This window comes from Oryza glaberrima, chromosome 6, assembly GCF_000147395.1.
Source record: "Oryza glaberrima chromosome 6, OglaRS2, whole genome shotgun sequence".
Classification (NCBI taxonomy): Eukaryota; Viridiplantae; Streptophyta; class Magnoliopsida; order Poales; family Poaceae; genus Oryza; species Oryza glaberrima.
In genome coordinates this window covers 21,825,494-21,849,225 of record NC_068331.1, presented here as the reverse complement: position 1 = coordinate 21,849,225, position 23,732 = coordinate 21,825,494, and the positions used below count along the sequence as shown (strand labels likewise).

The 23,732-nt window shown below is 41.6% G+C and overlaps 1 protein-coding gene across 1 annotated transcript; it reads left to right on the top strand.

Annotated features, from left to right (window-relative positions):
• Positions 1-19,201: 19,201 nt before the first annotated feature.
• LOC127777002 (receptor kinase-like protein Xa21) lies at positions 19,202-23,292 on the top strand. The gene is made up of 2 exons (XM_052303527.1): positions 19,202-22,250; positions 22,806-23,292. Exons 1-2 carry the CDS (start codon positions 19,202-19,204, stop codon positions 23,189-23,191), a joined length of 3,435 nt encoding a protein of 1,144 aa, XP_052159487.1. The 3' UTR covers positions 23,192-23,292.
• Positions 23,293-23,732: the final 440 nt, after the last annotated feature.

The following is a 23,732-nucleotide window of genomic DNA, read 5'->3' as shown; positions in this document are numbered from 1 at the left end:
AAGCAATAATGACGGTAAACAATTTATTCCGTAAAGACCATTCCACGGTTCTGCAACAATCTTCATTGGTAGCTCCTTACATCGAGGAGCACTTGGCTCTAGTTCACGCCAGGAACATCGGTAAGTCCAATGCATGGATTACACGGCATCACATTGATACTTTCCCCGCGTGGATACGACAACATCTCATGGGTAACGAGTCGATCAACCAACAACTTGCCTTCCTGGCGAGGGGACCGTCTGGGTCGATCGCGACATTCCAGGGATATGAGATCAATGGGTACACATTCTACACGAGAGCCCAAGACATGATGAGCACGAACCAAAACAGCGCTGTTCGTGTCGATGCCATGGGACATGATGTAACAACGGGCACGTATTACGGTGCCATCGAGGACATATGGGAACTTGACTATGGTCCTCTCAAGGTCCCTCTGTTTCGGTGCCAATGGGTTAGGTTGACTGGTGGAGGCGTAATGATTGATGACAGTGGGATGACAACGGTTGACCTTAACAAGGTTGGATACTCGGATGAACCTTTTGTCCTTGCTAATGATGTAATGCAAGTCTTTTTCGTGAAGGACATGTCTAGCAAAGGAAAGAAGGGCAGAGGGCCTGACGAGCCTAAGCGTCATGTGGTTCTCCCAGGCAAAAGAAAAATCGTCGGAGTTGAGGACAAGACTGACGAGGATTACGATCAGTTGGATGGGCAACCCCCTTTCACGGTGACGATTGACCCTAGCATCCTCCTATCAAATGAAGACACCCCTTACTCATGTAGCGATCACAAGGAGGGAACAATAGTGAGGAGAAAGTACGTGCGGTCAACCGTCACCGCCGATGTATTGCCGTAATTATTGTGTACACGATGTAAACTATTTTGGATGTATTGATTATTCATATAAATCAATTGATGTATGGCATATGTTAATTACGCACGATTATTAGAGGTTTTAACAAGTTTAAATCATGTATATGCTAGTTATATGCGATACTTACAATTTTTAAAAGTTTTAAATCACGCAGGTGGCAATTTCATATGTTAATTAGAGTTTTTAACATTTAATTTACTATCATTCATATGCTAATTATAATTGACTAGAGAATTTTTAAAAGTTTCAAATCATGCATGTGGCATTTACATATGTTAATTAGAGTTTTTCACAAATTTAATTTACTATCATTCATATGCTAATTATATATGACTATTCGAATTTTTAAAATTTTTAAATCATGCATGTGGCATTTACATATGTTAATTAGAGTTTTTCACAATTTAATTTAATATAATTCCTATGCTAAGTATATATGATGATTACAATTTTTATTAATTTTAAATCATGCCGTATGTATATACATATGTTAATTAGAGTTTTTACCAATTTAATAATATCATTCATATGCTAAGTATATATGATTATTAGAATTTTTATTAATTTTAAATCATATATTTGCTTATTACGTTTTATCCACTTAATTTATTACAGACAACAATAATTTTTCGAAGTAATTGTCATTAATCCTTGTACTTTAAATAATTGTAATGCATTATCTTCTATTTTAGAAACACATATGTAATGGAAAATAATATTCAGTGCGCTTATCAGTAGTTCCGGTTCTTAACCCTAACCGGGTTTAAAAAGAATTTGGAAATAGCGGGAAAATATCTTTAGTCCCGGTTGATGAGAACAACCGGGAGTAAAGATATCTTTACTCCCGGTTGCTGAGAACAACCGGGACTAAAGATCTAGGGCTATATATATTCCTGATGCGCGCCCTCGTCTTCTCCACCAACACTTAGAAGTTTTTGCCCGATCGATCTCTCTCGGCTTGTCCTTCATCGCCACTGCCTAGGGCATCCCCGCGCTGACGCCGCCGCCGTATCTCGCCGTCGTCTCGCGCTCGTCGTCGTCGCCGCCGCCTCCCCCTCCTCCGCCGCCGCCGCATCTCTAGGGTGAGAGCCGCCGCGCGCCACCTCCCTCTCGATCTCTCTCTCTGATCTCGATCTCTCTCTCTCTCCCTCTCAGTTGCCGCCGGCCGCCGAGTTTCAGACGCCGACGCCGACCTCGTCACGACACGACGCCGCGCCATGACGACGCCGCGCCACGAGACGCCACGACGCCGCACGCTGTCGCCGCGCCACGCCGATGCCGCGCGCGGCGCCACGCCGCCGCCGTGCCGCCCCGCCGCCGCTCCGCTGCCGCCACACCGAGAACGTGAACGAGCGAACAAACGTGAATGAGCCAACGAACGTGAATGAGAACGAGCGAACGAACGTGAACGAGAACAAGGTGAATGAACGTGAACGAGAACGAGCGAACTAACGTGAACGAGCCAACGAACGTGAATGAGAACGAGCGAACGAACGTGAACAAGAACAAGGTGAATGAACGTGAACGAGAACGAGCGAACGAACATGAACGAGCCAACGAACGTGAATGAGAACGAGAGAACGAACGTGAACGAGAACAAGGTGAATGAACGTGAACGAGAACGTTGTCGGATGAACGTGAACGAGCCAACGAACGTGAACGTGAAATGCAATTATAGGCAGGTTAATGAACGTTAACGAACAAACGTAGGTGAATGAAACGTGACCTTAACGAGAACGCGAACGTGAACGATATCGTGAACGAAACGTGAACGTCAAATGCAATATATGTTACTTCGCGTTTATCCTAATACATCTCTTTTTGTATCTTGTAGAAAAGACGTTGTCGGAGTCGTCCCTCAAGCCGGAGTGGTAGAGCTAACCCTCGAAGGAATTCTCCCAGTCAAGTGACGTAATTATATATACATGATTGTTATATTTGTAATGCAATTAAGATTATTAGATTTGTAATTAGACTTAATTAGCATATAAGATTGTGTAGTGTTCTAATATACGACAGTTACACTTAGAATACATGACTATTTGAGTTTTAGTATAAGATTATTGGAGTTTTAATATAAGATTATTATATTTGTAATTAGACTTAGTATATAATTATTGACTAGCTAGGGTCCTATAATATACGTCACCTAGACTTAGCATATATATCACTATTTGAGTTTTAGTATAAGATTATTAGATTTGTAATTAGACTTAGCATGTAAGATTGTGTAGGGTTCTAATATACGACAGTTACACTTAGCATACATGGCTATTTTTGTCTTAGCATATAAGATTATTTGAGTTTTAATATAAGATTATTATATTTATAATTAAACTTAGTATATAATAATTGACTAGCTAGGGTCCTATAATATACGTCACCTAGACTTAGCATATATCATCACTATTTGAGTTTTAGTATAAGATTATTAGATTTGTAATTAGACTTAGCATGTAAGATTGTGTAGGGTTCTAATATATGACAGTTACACTTAGCATACATGACTATTTTAGTCTTAGCATGTAAGATTATTTGAGTTTTAATATAAGATTATTATATTTGTAATTAGACTTCGTATATAATTATTGACTAGCTAGGGTCCTATAATATACGTCACCTAGACTTAGCATATATCATCGCTATTTGAGTTTTAGTATAAGATTATTAGATTTGTAATTAGACTTAGCATGTAAGATTGTGTAGGGTTCTAATATATGACAGTTACACTTAGCATACATGACTATTTTAGTCTTAGCATATAAGATTATTTGAGTTTTAATATAAGATTATTATATTTGTAATTAGATTTCGTATATAATTATTGACTAGCTAGGGTCCTATAATATACGTCACCTAGTCTTAGCATATATCATCACTATTTGAGTTTTAGTATAAGATTATTAGATTTGTAATTAGACTTAGCATATAAGATTGTGTAGGGTTCTAATATACGACAGTTACTCTTAGCATACATGACTGTTCGTTTAGTCTTAGCATATAAGATTATTTGAGTTTTAATATAAGATTGTTAAAACATAAATGTCTCATGACTTAGCAGATGTTTCCTGTATGAACAGATAGCTGATCGCGATGAGGAACAGATATTGTACGATTCAATCACGGAGGGAAGCAGCCAGTACTGGAACGAAGAAGAGGGGAATGAGGATCCAAACCAGTATTTGAACGAGGAAGGGAACGTGGAGAGGGATGCGGAGGGGAACTAGGAGGGGCACGTGGAAAGGGATGTGGAGGGGAACCAAGAGGAGGAGGCTAGTGGAAGTCAACCCTCCGTTGGACAGAAGAGGGCACGCGGGCAACGAGGTGCCGCGAAGAAGCTTGAGGGTCGGCACATCATAACGGAAGTGGAAGAAGATGGACGACCTAGTGCCCCGGCAGAAGCCGCCAAGAACTATGTACGTCACAGTGGTTGGGTTGTGCGGGATAACGTGCCTGTCAGTACAGTGTACTGGCGAAGAACAAGGGCACGCGGAGATCATGAGAGCTTTGTCCCAGATTCGGAGAAAGAGATGCTGTGGACCACAATGCTCGAGACATTCACCCTTCCCACGGGTACAAAGGACAAAGTGAAAAGGTGGACTCTGAAGAAAATGGCAGAACAGTTTTAGAGCTTCAAGGGAGAGCTGTACAAGAAATATATCCTGAAGGGGCAGACACCGAACTTCGACACATTCCCAAAGCTAAGGGATCACTGGGATGAGTTCGTTGCATATAAGACAGGTGAACAAGGGCAGGCGATGATGGAAAGAAACAAAGAAAATGCCGCCAAGAAGAAGTAGCATCACCACTTGGGGTCAGGCGGCTATAGCATCGCGATGCCGAAGTGGGAGGAGATGGAGGCTAGCTTGCTTGAGAGGGGTATCGAACCGGCCACTGCTAATTGGCCGGAACGATCGAAGTTCTGGTACTATGCTCACGGTGGAACGCTCAACCCAGCTGATGGCTCACTGGCCTTCGGCGTTCAGATACGAGAGGCTGCGCGCGACTAACAGACGCAGTGGAAGCCTCTTCTCAGGGCACGTTCCGACCGGGTAGAGAGAGGGATGAGCTGTTATTTGCCCTGCAGACTCCAGAGCATCCAGGACGAACACGAGGGAAAAGGGTGATTCCTTGGAAGATTGGGTTCAAGGAGGACATCCACACGTACAGGAGTCGAATGAGGAGCAAGAGAGATACCGAGGCGAAGATTGCAGATCTTGAGTTCAGGGTATCGAGCTACGAGCTCAGCATGCAAGAGGAGGTGGCAAGGAAGGTTGATGAACGCATGACCGCACATCGGTCCAATGATCCCCAGCCGACCATTCCTCCTGCAATGGTGAGCCCGTCAGGAAACCGTAGCAGCTGCGCCTCAACGGGGCAGGTAGGATCATAGAGCATGGATGCCATGCAAACCCATGACGAATCCACCTGCCCCGTTGATGACATCACTCAGCGGACACCATGTGAGCTGCATATTCCTTTCAAGAACTTATCAATAAAGGTAAGCTCGTAGTTTATATATTTTAGATTTGCCCATTCCGCTAGTTTTTGCTTATATATGTTGATTACTAATAAATAACCTCTCACCACATGAAGGTGGCGTCGGGCATGGCCATCCCAACGGACCCTTCAGGTACTTACCACTGCAGGCCGATTCCAGCAGGATACTCCAAGGTTGAAGTTGAGTTGGTCGAAGGCGCGTACGAGGACCTCGAGCTGGATTACCCTGGAGGAGATGGTGAGACGCATCTACGAGACACAAGCCATGCCATTATTCTATGGCGCAGGCGGTACATCATCCTCCCTCGGTGACAAGCGGCGTCTCGTGCACCATCTCCTCCAGCTCCGCCATCTCCTCCTCAGGATCCTGCACCGTCTTCTCCTCATGCTCCAGCACCGTCTCCACCTCAGGCTCCTGCACCGACTCCTCCTCAGGCTCCTGCACCGACTCCTCCGCAAGCTCCTCTTCCGGCACCTTCAAAGTCAAGGGCCCCCCAAACTCCACCGCCTGCCCACACAAGGGCAACGAAGAAGGCGAAAGTTGACGCCGCCAAGAACAAGGACCCGGGGTACGATTGCACGCAAGAGGAGCTTGACGCTTACGTAGCATTAGAAGTCAAGAGATAATTCAAGCCTCGAAGTCCAGAAAAGAAGATTCCTATAGACCCGAGTGTCATGAACTTCTTCAGGGGTATGTCTGCACCTGCCAAGGAGGCCATTAAGCTATCGGACTATGAGCGAACGCTAAAGAAAGCATCTTCTGGAAAGTCCAAACCAGTCCCTCAGCTTGGAGAGCAACCAAACCAGGAGATCGAGCTGTTGGTGACCGGTAAAGAAATGACGATAGAAGAATTTATTACTGAAACCAGTCTAACTACGGATCAATTGCTAGGAGTCGCACCAATCGAAAAGGCGGAAGTGAAATACATGTACGAACTCGGTAAACCGCTTGTCAAGCCTGAGCTGCTGCAGTCCCTACCCACACAAATGTACAAGTTCCATCAGCTGTACATGGAGATGAGCGCCATCGGTAGAGAGATGATCGGAGCGAGGATCAGGGACACGGACTTCTTGCAAGGAGATGACATTCTCTGGATCAATTTCAAGGGAATCTACGAACTATACCAGCTGGACACCCTCGACGTCTCTATTATGAGTTGCTGGATTTTGTAAGTATATCGTTCAGTTAGATTTCTTAGTACGTCTCCTTTAATTAATTAGGTCCTTGTATATAAGTAGACTATAGAAAATAATATACTCCCTTTTATCGTTGTAGAATGGAGATTCAAAGGGCCCGACGGCGGGTTGTTTTCGATACTGGATTCATCGACCCTCGGAAAGTAAACGTCGCAATGCTCGACCAATATCCGCAAGCCACAGAGGACAATCTCGTCCATCTCCTGAAGGCGCAGCATTACAAGACGTTCATACTGTTGCCGTACAACACAGAGTTAGTTTAATTTTACTGTCTTCCTATACCAAATTTCATTCCCGTACGAACTTGCTAAGTGTTTCATATGTAATGCATCCCACGCACATTGCAGATTCCACTGGGTGCTTTTACTCTTCGACCTGTCGGCCTGCACCGTCAACGTATATGACTCAATGGATAAAAAAGAGTCTACGTTTGACAAGGTTTTCGAGCTTATAGACAGGTACCGTCATAAGTTCCTCTGTTAATTAAGAAAATCTTGTTATGTTAATTGCTACTACGAATCATAGCTTTAAACTCCATGTAGGGCTTGGTATCAGTTCCGTCATTTGGTCCACGGCAAATGGAGAGAAAGACTTAGGCGGAACTTCAAATTTCCTGTGAGTACACATGTTCTACATTTATATTTCTCCGATTCAAATACATACAAGTGTATATTAATTAGATCTCTCGTTGTTTGTCATTTATTTGTAGTGCGCAAAGCAAAGGAAGGGAACTAACTTGTGCGGCTATTACGTGTGCGAGTATTGCCACTGCCTTGCAGACCAAATCATCACCACAAGAGAGCTCAATGTACGTACAAATAAATTCAAAATTTCATTACGTATCGATTTCTTGTTTAATTACTAATCAATTTCATACATTCATATAGTTTATTCGTATGAGGGATAGCCTGACCACGTACAAGGAATTTATCGCTGCGGTTCAAGAACAACTCATGGGATTCATTAACGAACAAATCCTTGATCCTAAGGGTGAATTCTACTATAACGGAAACACAATTCATAGGTCCTTAGCTTCTGAGCTAGCGACTACTACTACGTCGAAATCGTAGCTAGCTAGAACATATAATGGATTGTAATTAATACATGACTACATATGTTTCTATATATATGTGTACACATTTTCTATAATGTAAATATATTTTGGTCATATATATATATATACATATGCATTTGCATAACATATATATGTATAAATACATATATATTATGCATGTACATATGTATTGAAATATATATAAATATAATATAATATATATATATGCATATATTATATATGCATATATGTACTGAAACATATATATGCATGGTTTATATATATATAAACCATGCAGCAACAGGGCCATGCAAAAAAAAAAAAGGTCAGCTCGATCTTTAGTCCCGGTTGGTGTTCGATCTTTAGTCCCGGTTATTTCACCCGGGACTAAAGATAGCGATCTTTAGTCCCGGATTGGTAGTCCCGGTTTGGAAACCGGAACTAAAGGGGGGTTATGAACCGGGACTACAAAGGGTTTCTCCACCAGTGATTGAGCTGCTAATTATTGTCTACAAGAATGCATAGTGGCTGAGTAAGAGTTCACCATTACTTAATTATGCTCTGAACAACATGACACTGATGGCTGACGAAGATCGTTGGGAGATGATACGGCTGATCGGTGTTGCGGGGATCAATTGGAGCAGCACGCAGACCCCTGTCAAGCCATATTATCCAAGTTTCTGTTGTATTGGTAGTATAATTTGTACTCGTGAATTCAGAAGTTTTGGGTTCTTTCTAGTTCAGATTTGCAAAATTATGTCGTCATTTTGCCCTCTGAATTTTATGTCCTCATTGATAAAACACAAGTGGTAGGAAAACATAACAGTGTTCTGGGCTTTTGATAAACATGACAAAACAGCTTAATGGATTTTCAACCCATTAACATGACAAAACAGCAGATGAAGCGCGTGTAGCGAACAGGAGGCAGCTCGGAATGAGCACAAGGTAGCAGGGTTAAACCTATTGGTTTAGCTAATTTGATTGGACATCACCGAAATACCAAAATTTCAGTCTGAAATTTTCGAAATTTTAAATAAAATTTTGTTAAATTTGAACAAATATTACCAAAATTCACAAAAATATTAAAAATTTTTGGCCGAAATAATATCGTATCAGAGGGGTCCGAAATGACCGAAATTTCGGAAATTTCAGTCCGAAATTTCCAACCCTGCATGGTAGCATCGTCCGGTGAGAAATTCGGCTGAAATCAAAATAAATTTCAACCTGCAGTCACATATATATAGTTAATCTACAGTTCTACACACCGTGAATAGTAAATTCATCTTATTACAGAAACTAGCCAACAAACTGAGCTACGTATCGGTATATATTTAGGCACAATTTTCGACGGTGAATTCAGATAGTTGTCATATAACGAATGAACCAGACATGCGACATATATACGCGCCTGCTGCTCTCATGTGCCCTTCTGTGCTAATTAAGACACGAGCATTCGTCACCGCCGCCTGCGGCCATTGCCCTCCGAGACCTGTCATGGCTAGCCGCCGGTGCGAGACCTGCCTCCGGTGTAAGCACTTCCCGGTCTGGTCGAGCACGATCCTTTGCAAGCTGACGCACCTGCTGATAGACTACCATATGTCCTGTACGGTGATGCGGTAGACGGACCACTCGTACCAGTTGGTCGACCTGTGGTGATGTGTAAACACACACAAAAAAAAAGAAGTAAGTAAGCCATATATAAACTAGGAGAAACCAAATTAAATAAAGTATACATGGCTAACAGGCTAAAGAAAATGGTACACTACCTCTGTTCTAAACTAAAATATAAGAAGTTTTTACGCTTAATAAGGTATTAGGTATTAAGAAATATAAGAAGTTTTAGGCTTTAATATAGGTATTAAAAAGTATATATGTGAAATTAAATTAATGACGAAGGGTTATCAGTGGTTAAAGAAACGATATAGGTAAAAAAAAAATAATTGGGAGAGTGTTTTCATCGGTTGAGAAAACAACGTAGATCGAAATTTTGTCATATTTTAATATAAATTTTAAATGCTAAAAATGTTTTTTATATTTTAAGATGCAGCAAGTACTGTACGTACCATTGCCACTGCTTCCCGTGCCGCCGGTTTTGCCCGTGCTCCCAGCCGCCGGCACGACAAGGATGCCACTGCCGATCACAAGAACCAGCAGCACGAGCTGGATTATCGCGCGTAATCGAGCCACCGGGCGTCGGCCGGTGATCGCCGGCATCCTATACTTACGACAAGTGCCGAGTAACTGTCCTATACTGTACGTTGAGCTTGTTAGACATGTAGTGTGTTATACGTATCTCTAACAATTCTATCATAGGGCATTGGCTGAGTGTATGGGTTTATGTATATATGCTTGGCGAAACCATGGCGTACGTGTAGTGGAGGACTCCAGATTTGGTGGGACTACATTCGTCAGCAGAGCATACTTGTTACTGCCGAGTCTTGCACGGCGTCGCCGCCCGCCGGCCGCTCCCATCCAAACATGTACGGGACGAGTCTACCACGGTGGAACGCTATTGTCATGCAGTTACTACGAGTTTTAGACAGACGACCCACATATCACTGAAAATTAAATGCTTACGTTTAGGGCCTGACAAAGATTATAAAGATAATCTCAATCAGACCTAAACATAAGCCCGTCACCAATAGGTATCATCGGTGACGGGCTCTAGATACTTGCATATGGACTATGTCTGTACGACTATATCTTTGATGGTGTTTATTTTGGCCTATTTGAGATGACCGCGCTATGACGGCCCGCAAGATCGTGACACGGCAAAGGCCGTTAGAGTTAATGAGCTCTGTACTAGTGCTTCATGCACTAATTATTAACTAAAACTTTGGTGTGCTATGAGCCAAGGAGTCTTTCCTTTCTACGTTAAGATGCAAGTAAACCTGTCATAATTTTCCTCCCCAAATATGGTTCAACCTTGATTATGTACTTGTGAAATGTGGCAAAATGCCTATAACTCTGCAACAGTGCAAGATTTCATGATGCATGTAACTCTGCCACTGAGGCAACAGCCCTGGCCGGTTGGTTAGTTCATTACTTTTAAAAGATTCCTCAAATTACATCGTGCCAAAATTGTTTAGTGCTGCTTGAATTATTGCTTCATAGGGCATCAGCCACACAGTATTAGACTCTGAGTTTGCTAGAGACATAAATAGTATAATGATTTTTAAAAAAATACACGACACTGAATTTGACAAGGCTAAAACCCATAAGGATTGATTTTGTGTGTTGTTTATGAAAGGCATCTCCTGTGGAGTATGATCAAAAGGTATCGGATTAACTGGTTTACATTAACTTTCTTAACCATTGAAATAATGTTAAAATTTTGTTTGGAGCAGGATTGTGAATATTGTTAGATTCAAATCCAAATGCTCTATCCGTTTCATATATTAAATAATTTGGCATGTGAAGTTTGAGGTAAGATTATATAGGAAATTCAAATTTTGTTCACATATGCAATTCTGGATGCTTTCTTTACAATATGTAAACGGGTCTCATGTACTATTCTTTCTTTATACTTCAATTGTAAATAATAAAAAAATGTTAGAGTTTGAAGCATTTGAAGCAGCTATAGTGGGACTTATAAAGGATTAATTTTCGTCCATGGTCTTGGAGCAAGAAAAATATTGCCTTCTCTTCAATTTACAATTAAGTTAAGGTTTCCTTCTCCTAAAGTGATTTTTTTCTCGATGCATATTATTTTGTTATTGTAATATTTTTTAGATTGCTTAGTCATAAAGCTTTATTTTGTATGTTTCTAGCATATTATATTTTAGACAAAAACAGAGATAGTTTCCCTAATTAACCTATAGAATGTCTCTATGCAAAGTTCTCATTTTCCTGTTTTGGTTCAGCGGTTTACAGTTCCGGAGTAGGATGCAGATTCTGGTCATTCTCACAAACTATGAAATTTCTCGACAAATAATTGTTCCTGCAGGCTTTTTAGCACTCAGTAATTTATCTTTTCGAAGTTTATATAGTTGTTGCGGATATACAACGGATAATTTTGTTGCTCGGCCTTACAAGGATAGCTTACTATCTACTCCCTCCGTCCCAAAAAAAGACAAACCCTGGTTTCCGTATCCAATGTTTGACCGTCCGTCTTATTTGAAAAAATTATGAAAAAAAATTAAAAAGATAAGTCACGCATAAAGTATTCATCATGTTTTATCATCTAACAACAATGAAAATACTAATTATAAAAAAGTTTCATATAAGACGGACAGTCAAACGTTGGCACGCAAACCCACGGTTTGCCTTTTTTTTTTTGGGACGGAGGGAGTATTCATCTAATCATGCTCTTAATTCGAACCTGAATTATGTACTCTAGTGATATATTTTGTGGAAAATAACATGAAAATTGTAACGGCATGGTAACAAATTGATAATTAGTAATGACAATTCTAAAGCTGTAAAAATTATAATGGTATAAATCCAATTAACCCTTGATTTAACGGGGCTATATACATGGATTTACATTTCTGTTCGGCCAAGTCTCTCAGATCATCTCATCAACCCCCTGCACTCGCGTTCGCATGATACAACACTTGCTAGCTCATGGGTCATCCATTGCACTTGTACACGGTGGTACAGCCATGGATAGTATAAGGTGCCCCTCTGCTGCCAAGGCGGCTGTAAGGTATATATGGGCTGCGCACAGGCGGAGCCCCTGTTCCGGAAGGTTTTCCTGCACGCACAAGTAATAGTTATAAAGATGCAAACAAGATTTAGTGGTAACAAATCAGTCTACTACAAACAGTGACCGTAGATTAATGCATCTATACATGCCATTTGTGTCAGCATATGTTTATTCAAACTAGACATAGGCTAGGGTTTGTACATATTTAGGGAGAACTTTTACGGTACACTATACTTGTAGTATATATATATTTACAGTATAAATAATCTAACGGTGTAGATTCATCTGATCTTCTTTTTACAGTATAAATTGTGAAGGGTATATTTGGCTTTTCATATTTTTGCGAAGGCTATTTTTGTATTTTCGTGTTCCCTTCCTTAGTCAGATCGGATCGTGAGAAAGGGGGCTCGTCCCATGCGCTGCCGGCGACAGCCGCTGCGCGCGTCCCCGGCTCGTACCCAACAGCCACGGCGATCAAGCACCGCCACGTGCAGCAAAACAATGAAACGCCATCAAATTGATCTGAAAGCAGCCGAAGATTCATATGGTCTTTTAGAGTTCGTAACTTCGTATGTGCTAGCAAATGCTGGTATTCGATTCTTCAATCATGTATACAAGCATCATAGTCGCACAACCGGGCGCCGGCTGGACGATGGCGTACCGGTGTTTGGGAATCTTTCGATCCACCGCCACGCGCGATATTATTCCGAAGAAGCGCCGCTGCTCATCGAACGGACGACGAGATCCACAACAAATACCAACTAAACAAACCTTTCCAGATTAACTCCCGGTGCAAATAAATCTCAACTTCAAATTACTAAATAACCCTTTCTATATTTTTAACAAATACCAAATCTACTCTTCTATATACTGCAAGTATATACTTGCAGTAGAATGTACTGTAAAAATCCTCTATTTATAGGGGGGATTATGATTTATGCCACTAAAGTATAATAGGCAATGGTTGAAAAACCCACATAAAGATCGGATTTTCGAACCAGTAACAGCCAGTCAACGGTGATAAGGTTTTAGAATAGTCACCGATGAGATCTTTATAGGTGCCAACCAGCAACTTGTGACTTGTATTTTGTATATAGTGAAGCTTGTTGCTATTGGAACCGTAAGAAGACAAGGATGGACCTAGGCCTTGGGCCACCTAGGCTGTAATCCAAGGCCTAGGTGTGAAGGTCCATTAGGATGATAATTTTTTCACCATGTAAACAACACATAAGGCCTAAGTCTCCATATGGGCTGGCTCGGGCCTTGGACCAATCTTGGGTCCGCCACTGAAAGAAGAGGTTGCTAACGCCATACTACACTAGCTGAATGTTCGTAACAAAAGTTACGGATAGAAGAAAAATAAATTATAATATTGTCTGAAATTAATAAAAATATATTTTCATGAAATGTTGTACACATTTATCCTTGTTTTGCTATAGGAAACATTCATCTTGATATTAAGAGGTTCAAAGAGTAATTTGCAAAATTTACAACGTGGGTAGGTGGGGTGGCATATTAACTGCTACAACACCTACCTTCTTTTAAAATAATATAGATAGTATAGATATAGATATTGTCTTAAACAAATAAAAAATATGTTTTCTATGAGATGTATTATCCATCCTCGTTTTACTATAGGGAACATTCACCTTAATATTAGGAAGTTAAAGGATAATTTTGAAAATTTCCAATGAGGCTATGTGGGTGATAGATTTATTGTCACCATCACTGTTTTTCTTAAGTAGTATAGATACCAAGGTGTAAACGCGCTGGAGATTATGCGAAACGCGCGACTTGAACGTTTCCGGCTAGTGAGATCTAACGAATTAATTATTGGATATTTAATTCAATTTAACATTTCAAAATTGGACTGTGTCTATTTGTTGGTCTTTATGACAGTAGTTACAACAAGTAGCGAAAGCAGAAGGAGACGCGGGGAGCAGAACCGCACTACTGTCATCGGCTCATCGCACGCACGGCCAGCGCTCGATCAGTCGATCGATCATCGCCTATTGATTATCAGTGTGTTTGCTATACTCTCTTACTACTGCTGCTGGAGATCAGGCCAGGAGAACACCTGCTGGCTGCTGTTCTGCTGTAATCGGCAGAACATGTACGTGACGAGTTGAGCACGCCATAATTACTCAGCTGATACCGGCCGGCAGGGTGCCACACGTACAGTAATCTGTGCGACTGTGCGTACAAGCGCACATTGCCGTATATTTTTCAGATTTCTATTTTGGAAAAACGTGCAAAAACATATTATATTTTAAAACTGATGTAGTTAACTAGCTATTATTTTTCTTTTATTTTCAAAAGAGATAAAAGAGATATAAACTTTAATTTCATTGTCTTTCTTGACTCTTGTCCAGGTAAATTTAGGTTTAGCCTCATATTGAGAAGGTGATGTTCTTGAATGAACGCTTCACCATTCAAGGATTACTGCACAAAATTCAGCTATGCTACAGTAACTTGTCCCACCCCCAGATTTCAAATCTCTTTTTTTTTTTGAACTTTTTTGGAACGATCCACACTAGATAGAACGAAATTTCATATTGATGTAGCATGAAAATAAGTACAAAATTACAATCTTAAAATATTATAATCAGGAAACAAAACAAACACATCGCAACCGCGTGCTAACAGCTCCCTACACAATCCAAGATAAGGCAGTTGCACCAAGCCGGCCACCCCTAGAATCACGGCTAGACCTGCAAGGGGGTCTCAAACACCCCACCGACACAGATTCCACCAAGAAAATAATCGATGAGTTCTCTATCATCCCTAAGTAGAGTGGTTGATGAGGGAGAGAGCAAGAGAGAAGAATATCAACTCATCCCTCGCACCAACCAGATAACGACAACCAATAAGCCACATAGGACAAGTTGAGAAAAGACTACAAAGGCGAGGAACAAAGACTTCCTAGGCAACGCCTCCAGGGAGGTCATGACACCTTAGATGCCACCATTGTCAGTCCATTTGGACTAGGTTTTCACCTAGAGAGTCCTACTAAGGAGTGGCAGGGTGGCAGCTCGATAATAACCCAAGGGGTGATCATGGCGCTCAGAGACGTCATCGTTGTCGGCTCAGGGAAACCCTAGGCTAAGCTTTTTCCTGCAACACCCCTCCCGCCACACCAGTGCTTCACCAATTGAACAACCTTTGCTAGAACGCGGTTCCTCCGTACCAGTGCCCCATTGTCGGCCAGTCCAGACCCGCCAGTCTCCAACGCGGCCTTCATCGTCACCTCCCACAGCCACCATGTCGCAACTCCCACGGAGCTTTGTCACTGGAACGTCTTCTTCCATAACCGCCACCGCTGGCGTCTCACCAAAACAGCTCCCCATGACCGGAAGGGAATCAACCATAGTAGTGGAGGAGGTCCATGGAGAAGGAGGGGGGACGGTATGGCTAGCTAGCTAGCTTGGACGAATCGACCCCAATAGCTCTCATGCTCGACACAACGTTGGTACCAACCCAGGCCATATTGTTGGTGCGGGTGGCCAGTTCTCATCGCCGGCCTCCACTCCTGCTGTTGCCGACCGCGCCACGCACACGACAGGCCTCCTTCCATCACCGCCCGTGCTGCACCCTCCGCCGCGCTATGCCCACAGCTGCCCTTCTACCACCACCGGCCGGCCATAGGAGTTGTTGTGCCTGTTGCCGGCCAGCCGCGCCAAGCCCATGTACAGCCGCCCTCCTGCCCGTATCTTACCGTGTCGGCCACTTGACCTAGGCCAAATCCGGCGCGGAGGCACCAGATTTGGCCACAGCCATATTGGATCCCTAGCCTCGCTCTGTCGCTCACTAGGCGTGCGCCGCCGTGGCCACTAGTTCTCCGTCGCCTTTCGCCGCGCGCTGCCCTGCTTTTCTCGTGCCGGAGACACCGTGTGTTGGTCATGGAGATTTAATTTGTATCTCATGCAAGCCATGGAGATTTAATTTGTATTGACTAAAAATTATGTGTATGTCAATATTTATTCTGCATCCAAGTGTGAGTGTGGACAATTTATATGACTAATTAGAACTCTCTGTCTATGTAAATGTTCTGCCAATGTAACTATGGCTGTGAATTGGTAATGTGAATAACGTGCTACCGCCGCGTGACTGCAGCCGCTAGTCTGTGACCCGTCGCCGCCTCGTCCGCGATCGCCCCACCTCCGCGACCACCGCCGCTCGTCTGCGCCTGCCTCCACCACCGCGACCGCCGCCATTCATCCACGACCACCCGCCGCCTCCTCGCCTTTGTGACTGGCCACCACCTCCACGAATGCCGTCGACTCCCCTCCCTATAGCCGCCACTCTTTCGCCTGTGTGCCGCTTGCGCCGACGAGCTCCACCGCCCCAACGCTCGCCGCTGCACCCCAGCCGCTGGGAGCCAGACGACACTAATGGTCCGTGCAAAGTTGTCCATCCCATCCCACTTCAATCCCTTCCTACCAAATGAAAAACTATAACCATCCCATACCATAAATCAACTAGAACCATACCATCCCAAAATATTAGGATAGATCTAACACATCCCACTTGGTCCCCAAACCAAACAAATGCTACCTAAAAAAAGTACTACCTCCATATTTATTTTAATGTATGACGACGCCGTTGATTTTTTAACTAACTTTGACCGTTCGTTTTATTTAACAAATTTATGTAATTATCATTTATTTTATTGTGACTTGATTTATCATCAAATGTTTTCTAAGTATGACATAAATATTTTTATATTTACACAAAAAAAAATTGAATAAGGCGAACGGTCAAACGTTGATAAAAAAAGTCAACAACGTCATACATTAAAATACGGAGGGAGTACATGACTAATTAACATGCAAAGAAAATGGTATGCTACCTCTGTAAAGTTTTTAGGCTTGAATACAATATTAAGAAATATAAAAAGTTTTATGCCTAAAAAGCGGGTATTAAGAAGTTTGTGAAATTAAATTAGTTGTGAAGGGTTGTTATTGATCGAAAAAACAATATAGGTAAAAAAAATTAAACGGGAGAGAGTTATGATTAGTTGAGAAAATAATGTAGGATAGAAAATTGTTATATTTTTAGACAAATTTTAAATGCTAAAAATAACATAACGAAGCCACGAAGGGAGAGTACCATTGCCACTGCTTCCCGTGCCGCCGGTTTTGCCCGTGCTCCCAGCCGCCGGCACGACAAGGATGCCACTGCCGATCACAAGAACCAGCAGCACGAGCTGGATTATCGCGCGTAATCGAGCCACCGGGCGTCGGCCGGTGATCGCCGGCATCCTATACTTACGATGCGTGCCGAGTAACGTAACTATCCTATTTATAAACGCTTATTGATTATTGTACGTTGAGCTTGTTAGACATGTAGTGTGTTATACGTATCTCTAACAATTCTATCATAGGGCATTGGCTGAGTGTATGGATTTATGTATATATGCTTGGCGAAACCATGACGTACGTGCAGTGGAGGACTCCAGATTTGGTGGGACTACATTCGTCAGCAGAGCATACTTGTTACTGCCGAGTCTTGCACGGCGTCGCCGCCCGCCGGCCGCTCCCATCCAAACATGTACGGGACGAGTCTACCACGGTGGAACGCTATTGTCAATTTGTCATGCTGTCACTACGAGTTAGCTAGTCGACTCACAGATCACCGGAAGGCCATAATCCTTTCTCTATCCTGATAAAACCCATCGGTTTAGCCTATTAGATCGGTGCTCACCTATTCGGAAATTTTGGTCCAAAATTTCTGAAATTTTAAATAAAATTTAGTTGAATTTGAACAAATATTACCAAAATTCACGGAAACATTAAAAAAATAAAAAATTCGGTCGAAATAATATCGTATCCAAAATGACCGAAATTTCTGAAATTTCGTTCCGGAATTTCCAACCCTGTTCTCTATCCCGTTTTAATTTCACTTAGATGATCCACCCGAACTGTAGATTTCTGGCAACCAAGCAAAGCATGGAGAGTAATTGAAGTCAGAGTCAAGTTTGAAGTCTTTGAATATGTGAACATATTTCAGTTTTTTCGACGAGACATCTGTGAACAGATTTAAAGGAACTATTCTATATATGTACTACGCATATACGTTGCCGTATTAGTTCGGGTCATTTGACTGCTGACTGAAGAAGATGATATTTTTCAGTGCAATTCGACTGAAAAATTGACGAGCTGAGTTTACAATTAGACTTTCAGAGTCAGACATTGAACGGTGAACACTACTGTCACTGTGCTAGCTTGTTTCATTAAGGGAAACGCTGACGACTACTTCGTCCGAATATCAGTTTGGATTAGCAATAGAATAGACACTCTAACTAGCTTGCTAGCCTGGTTGTGTTTGGGAAAAAACTGACATTATTGCTAACTCCCTGCAACCAAACCTTTAGACTATAGAGTAAAAACATCTTACACTTGTAAAAGTTGCTTTCTCATGCAAGATCAGGACAATTCTAATGCTCTAGTTAGGCAGTTATCTTAGTTACTTTGTCCAATTAATTTGCTTGTCTCGACGAGAGAACAGTGAAACCCCAGAGTATACGCTAAGTTAGCAATGTAGACTGCAGTAACAGACAGATACATGGATCGATGCACTTGATAACATCACTACAACATGACATATGAGTTGCATATTTTAAGTGGCAACTGTTAATCTCAGCTCCCAAATCCCAATTGACCTACAAAGTGCCGAAGCAAAGTTCAAGCACAAATCTTAAGCTGGGCCAAAGCCATGAGCGTCTAAGTCTAGGTCTACTGCCGTATGTGCCGGAGTACGGCCAATCTCCACCACTTGGCCATTACAATTGCATTGCTTATGGTGTTACTGCTGGTCTATAAATTCATGTACATTAGCACAACAACCACTACACCAGACAGCTTCAGTGTGCAACGTACCCAAGTAAGAAACACCCTGCTGCCCACATTGTAATTCTCATTAGCAAAACTGATGGCGCCTTTGGGCTCCCACAGCATCCCTGTTCTGGTCACAATCTTATTGGCATGCTTCTCATGCTTTCTCATCACTGCATTCTCCCTAGTTCCCACTGCACCACTCCATGATGCATCAGATACTACCGATTTTCAGGCTCTGCTTTGCCTCAAGCTCCATCTCAATGACAATGCCGGAGTCATGGCTTCCTGGAGAAATGATTCTTCGCAATACTGTCAATGGCCCGGTGTCACTTGTAGCAAGAGCCACACATCCCGAGTCACTGAATTGAACCTAGAGTCATCCAACCTCCATGGCCAAATACCACCTTGCATTGGTAATCTTACTTTCTTGACAATAATCCACCTTCCATTTAATCTATTGACAGGCAACATTCCACCTGAAATTGGTCATTTGCGTCGCCTCACCTACCTGAACCTCACCTCCAATGGCCTCACTGGCACGATACCAGAGGCTCTGTCTTCATGCTCTAACCTTCAAATCATTGATCTCTCAAATAACTCAATTGATGGTGAGATCCCCTCAAGCATGAACAAATGCTCAAATCTTCAAGCTATCTGCTTGTTTGACAATAAACTTCAAGGAGTAATCCCAGAAGGATTAGGTACACTCTCCAACCTTTCAGTTTTATATCTTTCAAATAACAACCTAAGCGGCAATATTCCTTTCTCACTTGGAAGTAACTCTTTTCTGAATGTGGTCATTCTCACAAATAACAGCCTCACTGGAGGCATCCCACCTCTCCTAGCTAATAGTTCATCACTCAAATTGCTTGATTTAACTAATAATCGTCTTGGCGGCGAGATTCCTTTTGCTCTTTTTAATAGCTCGTCACTTAATCTCATAAGCCTTGCAGTTAATAACTTTGTTGGGTCTATCCCACCAATCTCAAATATCTCCTCACCACTGTGGTATCTCAGCTTATCCCAAAACAATCTCTCAGGTAGCATACCTTCCTCTATAGAAAACCTCTCCTCCCTTGAAATACTCTACCTTTCACAGAACAACTTCCAGGGAACCATTCCATCTAGTTTAAGCAGAATACCAAACTTGCAAGAACTGGACTTGACATATAACAACTTGTCAGGGACAGTTCCGGCTTCTCTGTACAACATGTCTAATCTCGTATACCTTGGGATGGGCACTAATAAACTCATTGGAGAAATTCCAGATAACATAGGATATACCCTTCCAAATATCAAAACACTGATCTTGCAAGGAAATCAATTCCAAGGGCAGATCCCCACTTCACTAGGCATTGCAAAAAATCTCCAAGTGATTAATCTTCGTGACAATGCATTCCATGGTATTATTCCTTCTTTTGGGAACCTGCCTGACTTGATGGAATTGAATCTCGGGATGAATCGACTAGAAGCTGGAGACTGGTCTTTCTTATCCTCATTGATAACTAGTAGACAGTTGGTTCAATTATGCCTGGACAAAAACATCCTCAAAGGAACCCTACCAAGTTCCATCGCAAAACTTTCAACAAGCTTACAGGTGTTGCTGCTAACAGGAAATGAAATATCCGGTACCATACCTCAAGAGATAGAGAAACTCACAAGCCTTACGCTTCTTTATATGGAAAAAAATCTACTTACTGGAAATCTTCCAGATTCACTTGGAAATCTGCCAAACTTGTTTATCCTAAGCTTATCCCAAAACAAAATTTCAGGACAAATTCCACCTTCAATTGGTAATCTAAGTCATCTAAGTGAGCTCTACTTACAGGAAAATAATTTGAGTGGACCGATTCCTAGCTCCTTAGGGAGTTGCAAGAATCTAGAAGCTTTAAACCTGTCTTGTAACAGCTTTGATAGTAGCATACCAAAGGAACTCGTTACTCTTTCCTCTCTTTCTGAATGGTTGGACTTGTCTCACAACCAACTCGACGGAGAAATACCATCAGAGATTGGTGGCTCGATCAATCTTGATATTCTAAATATTTCCAATAACCGACTGTCAGGACAAATTCCCTCTGCTCTTGGCGACTGTGTCCACTTAAGCTCTCTCCGTATGGAAGGGAACCTTCTTGATGGACGAATTCCTAATTCTTTCATAAATTTAAGAGGCATTGTTGAGTTGGATCTTTCTCAGAACAATCTATCTGGTAAAATACCTGAATTCATAGAATCCTTTGGGTCCATGAAGCTTCTCAATTTGTCCTTCAATGATTTTGAAGGACAGGTACCAACTGAAGGGATATTTCAGAATGCAAGTGAGGTTTTTATCCAAGGGAACAAGAAGTTATGTGGTACATATCCATTGCTACAGTTACCACTCTGCAATGTAAAGCAATCAAAGGGAAAGCACACCAATAAAATACTTAGGATAGTAGGACCTATAGCTATTTGTCTGGCTCTAACATCATGTTTAGTGTTCATTCTACTGAAGAAGAGGAATAAAGTCAAGCAAGCATCTGATCCTTCCTGTAAGGAGTTGAAGACGTTTACATATGCTGATATAGTCAAAGCAACTAATGGTTTTGCCTTAGCCAACTTAGTTGGTTCTGGAAAATATGGATCAGTGTATAAAGGTAGGTTTGAGTTTGAGGAGCAGCCAGTTGCTATCAAAGTTTTCAAGCTTGATCAAGTTGGAGCGCCTAAGTGCTTCCTTGCCGAGTGTGAAGCTTTGAGGAACACTCGTCATCGAAATCTTGTTCGGGTGATTACTGCATGCTCAACATGTGATCCAAGAGGACATGAGTTCAAAGCTCTTATTCTTGAATATATGGCTAATGGTAGCCTGGAGAGCTGGCTATATCCAAAAGTGAACAAATATGGTTTGAAAAAACCACTAAGTTTGGGGTATAGAATAAAAATAGCTGTGGACATAGCTTCTGCACTGGATTATCTGCATAACTATTGTATACCACCTATGGTCCACTGTGACTTGAAACCCAACAACATCCTTTTGGATGATGTCATGGGTGCGCGTCTTGGTGATTTCGGGTTAGCTAAATTTCTACAAAGTAACAGTTCTTCAAAGTTTAACAGCTCTACAAGCTTAGCAGGACCAAGAGGATCAATTGGATACATTGCTCCAGGTGACAATTTTTTTTCCTTGCCTTCCATTATGTCAAAATTTTGATTACAAAATTTCACATATGCTAAATGGAAAGGTGAAATATGGTAGATATTATACTAATATAAATAAAGATTGGTCTTCATTTGGTGGACACTGATTATTAAGGAATATATATTTTACTTCTTTGGCTTATAAATATACTAGACATTGGTAGTTCAAGAAAACAACTAGCAGAGAAGAGAAGTGCATAAACTTGCATTATACAGTAGGGCAGATCTCAAAATAAGTGCATTAACTGATAAAAATAAAATATTATCCCATTTAGTAGGAACATAGAATTATCAAATTTGACATTTGCAATTCCAGTCTTATAACTCTATCCATTTTACTATACTGTAATACATCATGAAATTACTCAAGACGATTGGCTATCAAAAGTATGAACAAACAATATGACATTTCGAAAATCTCGTGTTCAAACTAAAATTGTACATATTGTAAAAATGATGATTTGTTTTATAATTTTTTCAGCATAAATAGATACTTGTTTGAACAATTACATTCAATGTTGCAGAGTATGGCTATGGAAGCAAAGTCTCAGTAGAAGGTGATGTCTATAGCTATGGAATAATTATCCTAGAAATGCTCACGGGAAAGACACCAACAGATCAGATGTTCAGTAATGGTCTGAACATTCGCAAATATGTGGAAAGCACATTTTTCTCTCACAAGATTGGCGAGATTCTAGACCCCAATATAATCCCAAATTTTGAAGAAGATACCGAGAATAATTGTGACCCTGAAAATCATGTCATGACTGGAATGTTGAGCTGCGTCATGCAACTTGCTAAACTTGGTATCTCATGCTCCATGGAGACACCAAAAGATCGCCCAGCAATGCAAGATGTTTACGCTGAAGTCATCGCAATCAAAGAAGCATTTTCAGCTCTTCGTGTTTGAGACAAACCAAATTGTTACTGATGTCCATATGTTACTACGGTGCATAATAGCATAGGCTTTCATATGCTTTAGCTTCACGGGAATTTTGTTTCCTTCGAGAACAGTTTGCCTGTAGTGTATTATGTTTTGCTATCAATGTGGGTTTATCGTGTAATAGAAGTGGTATGCAATTAAGCATATCCTGGAATAAAATTCACCATGAGAAATTCTCCATTGGGCTAAGCTTGGTTGTATATATGTTCTAATTGATGAGTGTTTGATACATATTTTTTTTCTCTTCTTCACATGGCTTGAAACACAAGATGCCAGTTTTATTTTGTTTGCTGGTTAGAGAAAATCCCAAATAGCAAGCTGCAATCGAACTGAGCCAAAACCTATACCAAATTTAACATGCATAGAAACAGGGAAGGGGAAAAATTGCAACAAGAGAGATGATTCACTGACCATATATATCATCAAGGGATGCCCTAATTAAATCCCCATTCGAAGCCAGTACCGCGCCGCCCGCGACGCCCTCGCTGGATTCCTCTGGCCGATGGAG

What these genes read in the sequence shown, in the direction of transcription:
- LOC127777002 (XM_052303527.1), top strand. Translation starts at nt 19,202, where the DNA reads ATGGCGCCTTTGGGCTCCCACAGCATCCCTGTTCTGGTCACAATCTTA. An exon ending in AATTGGATACATTGCTCCAG is followed by an intron (nt 22,251 to 22,805) that starts GTGACAATTTTT and finishes TCAATGTTGCAG; the next exon opens with AGTATGGCTATGGAAGCAAA.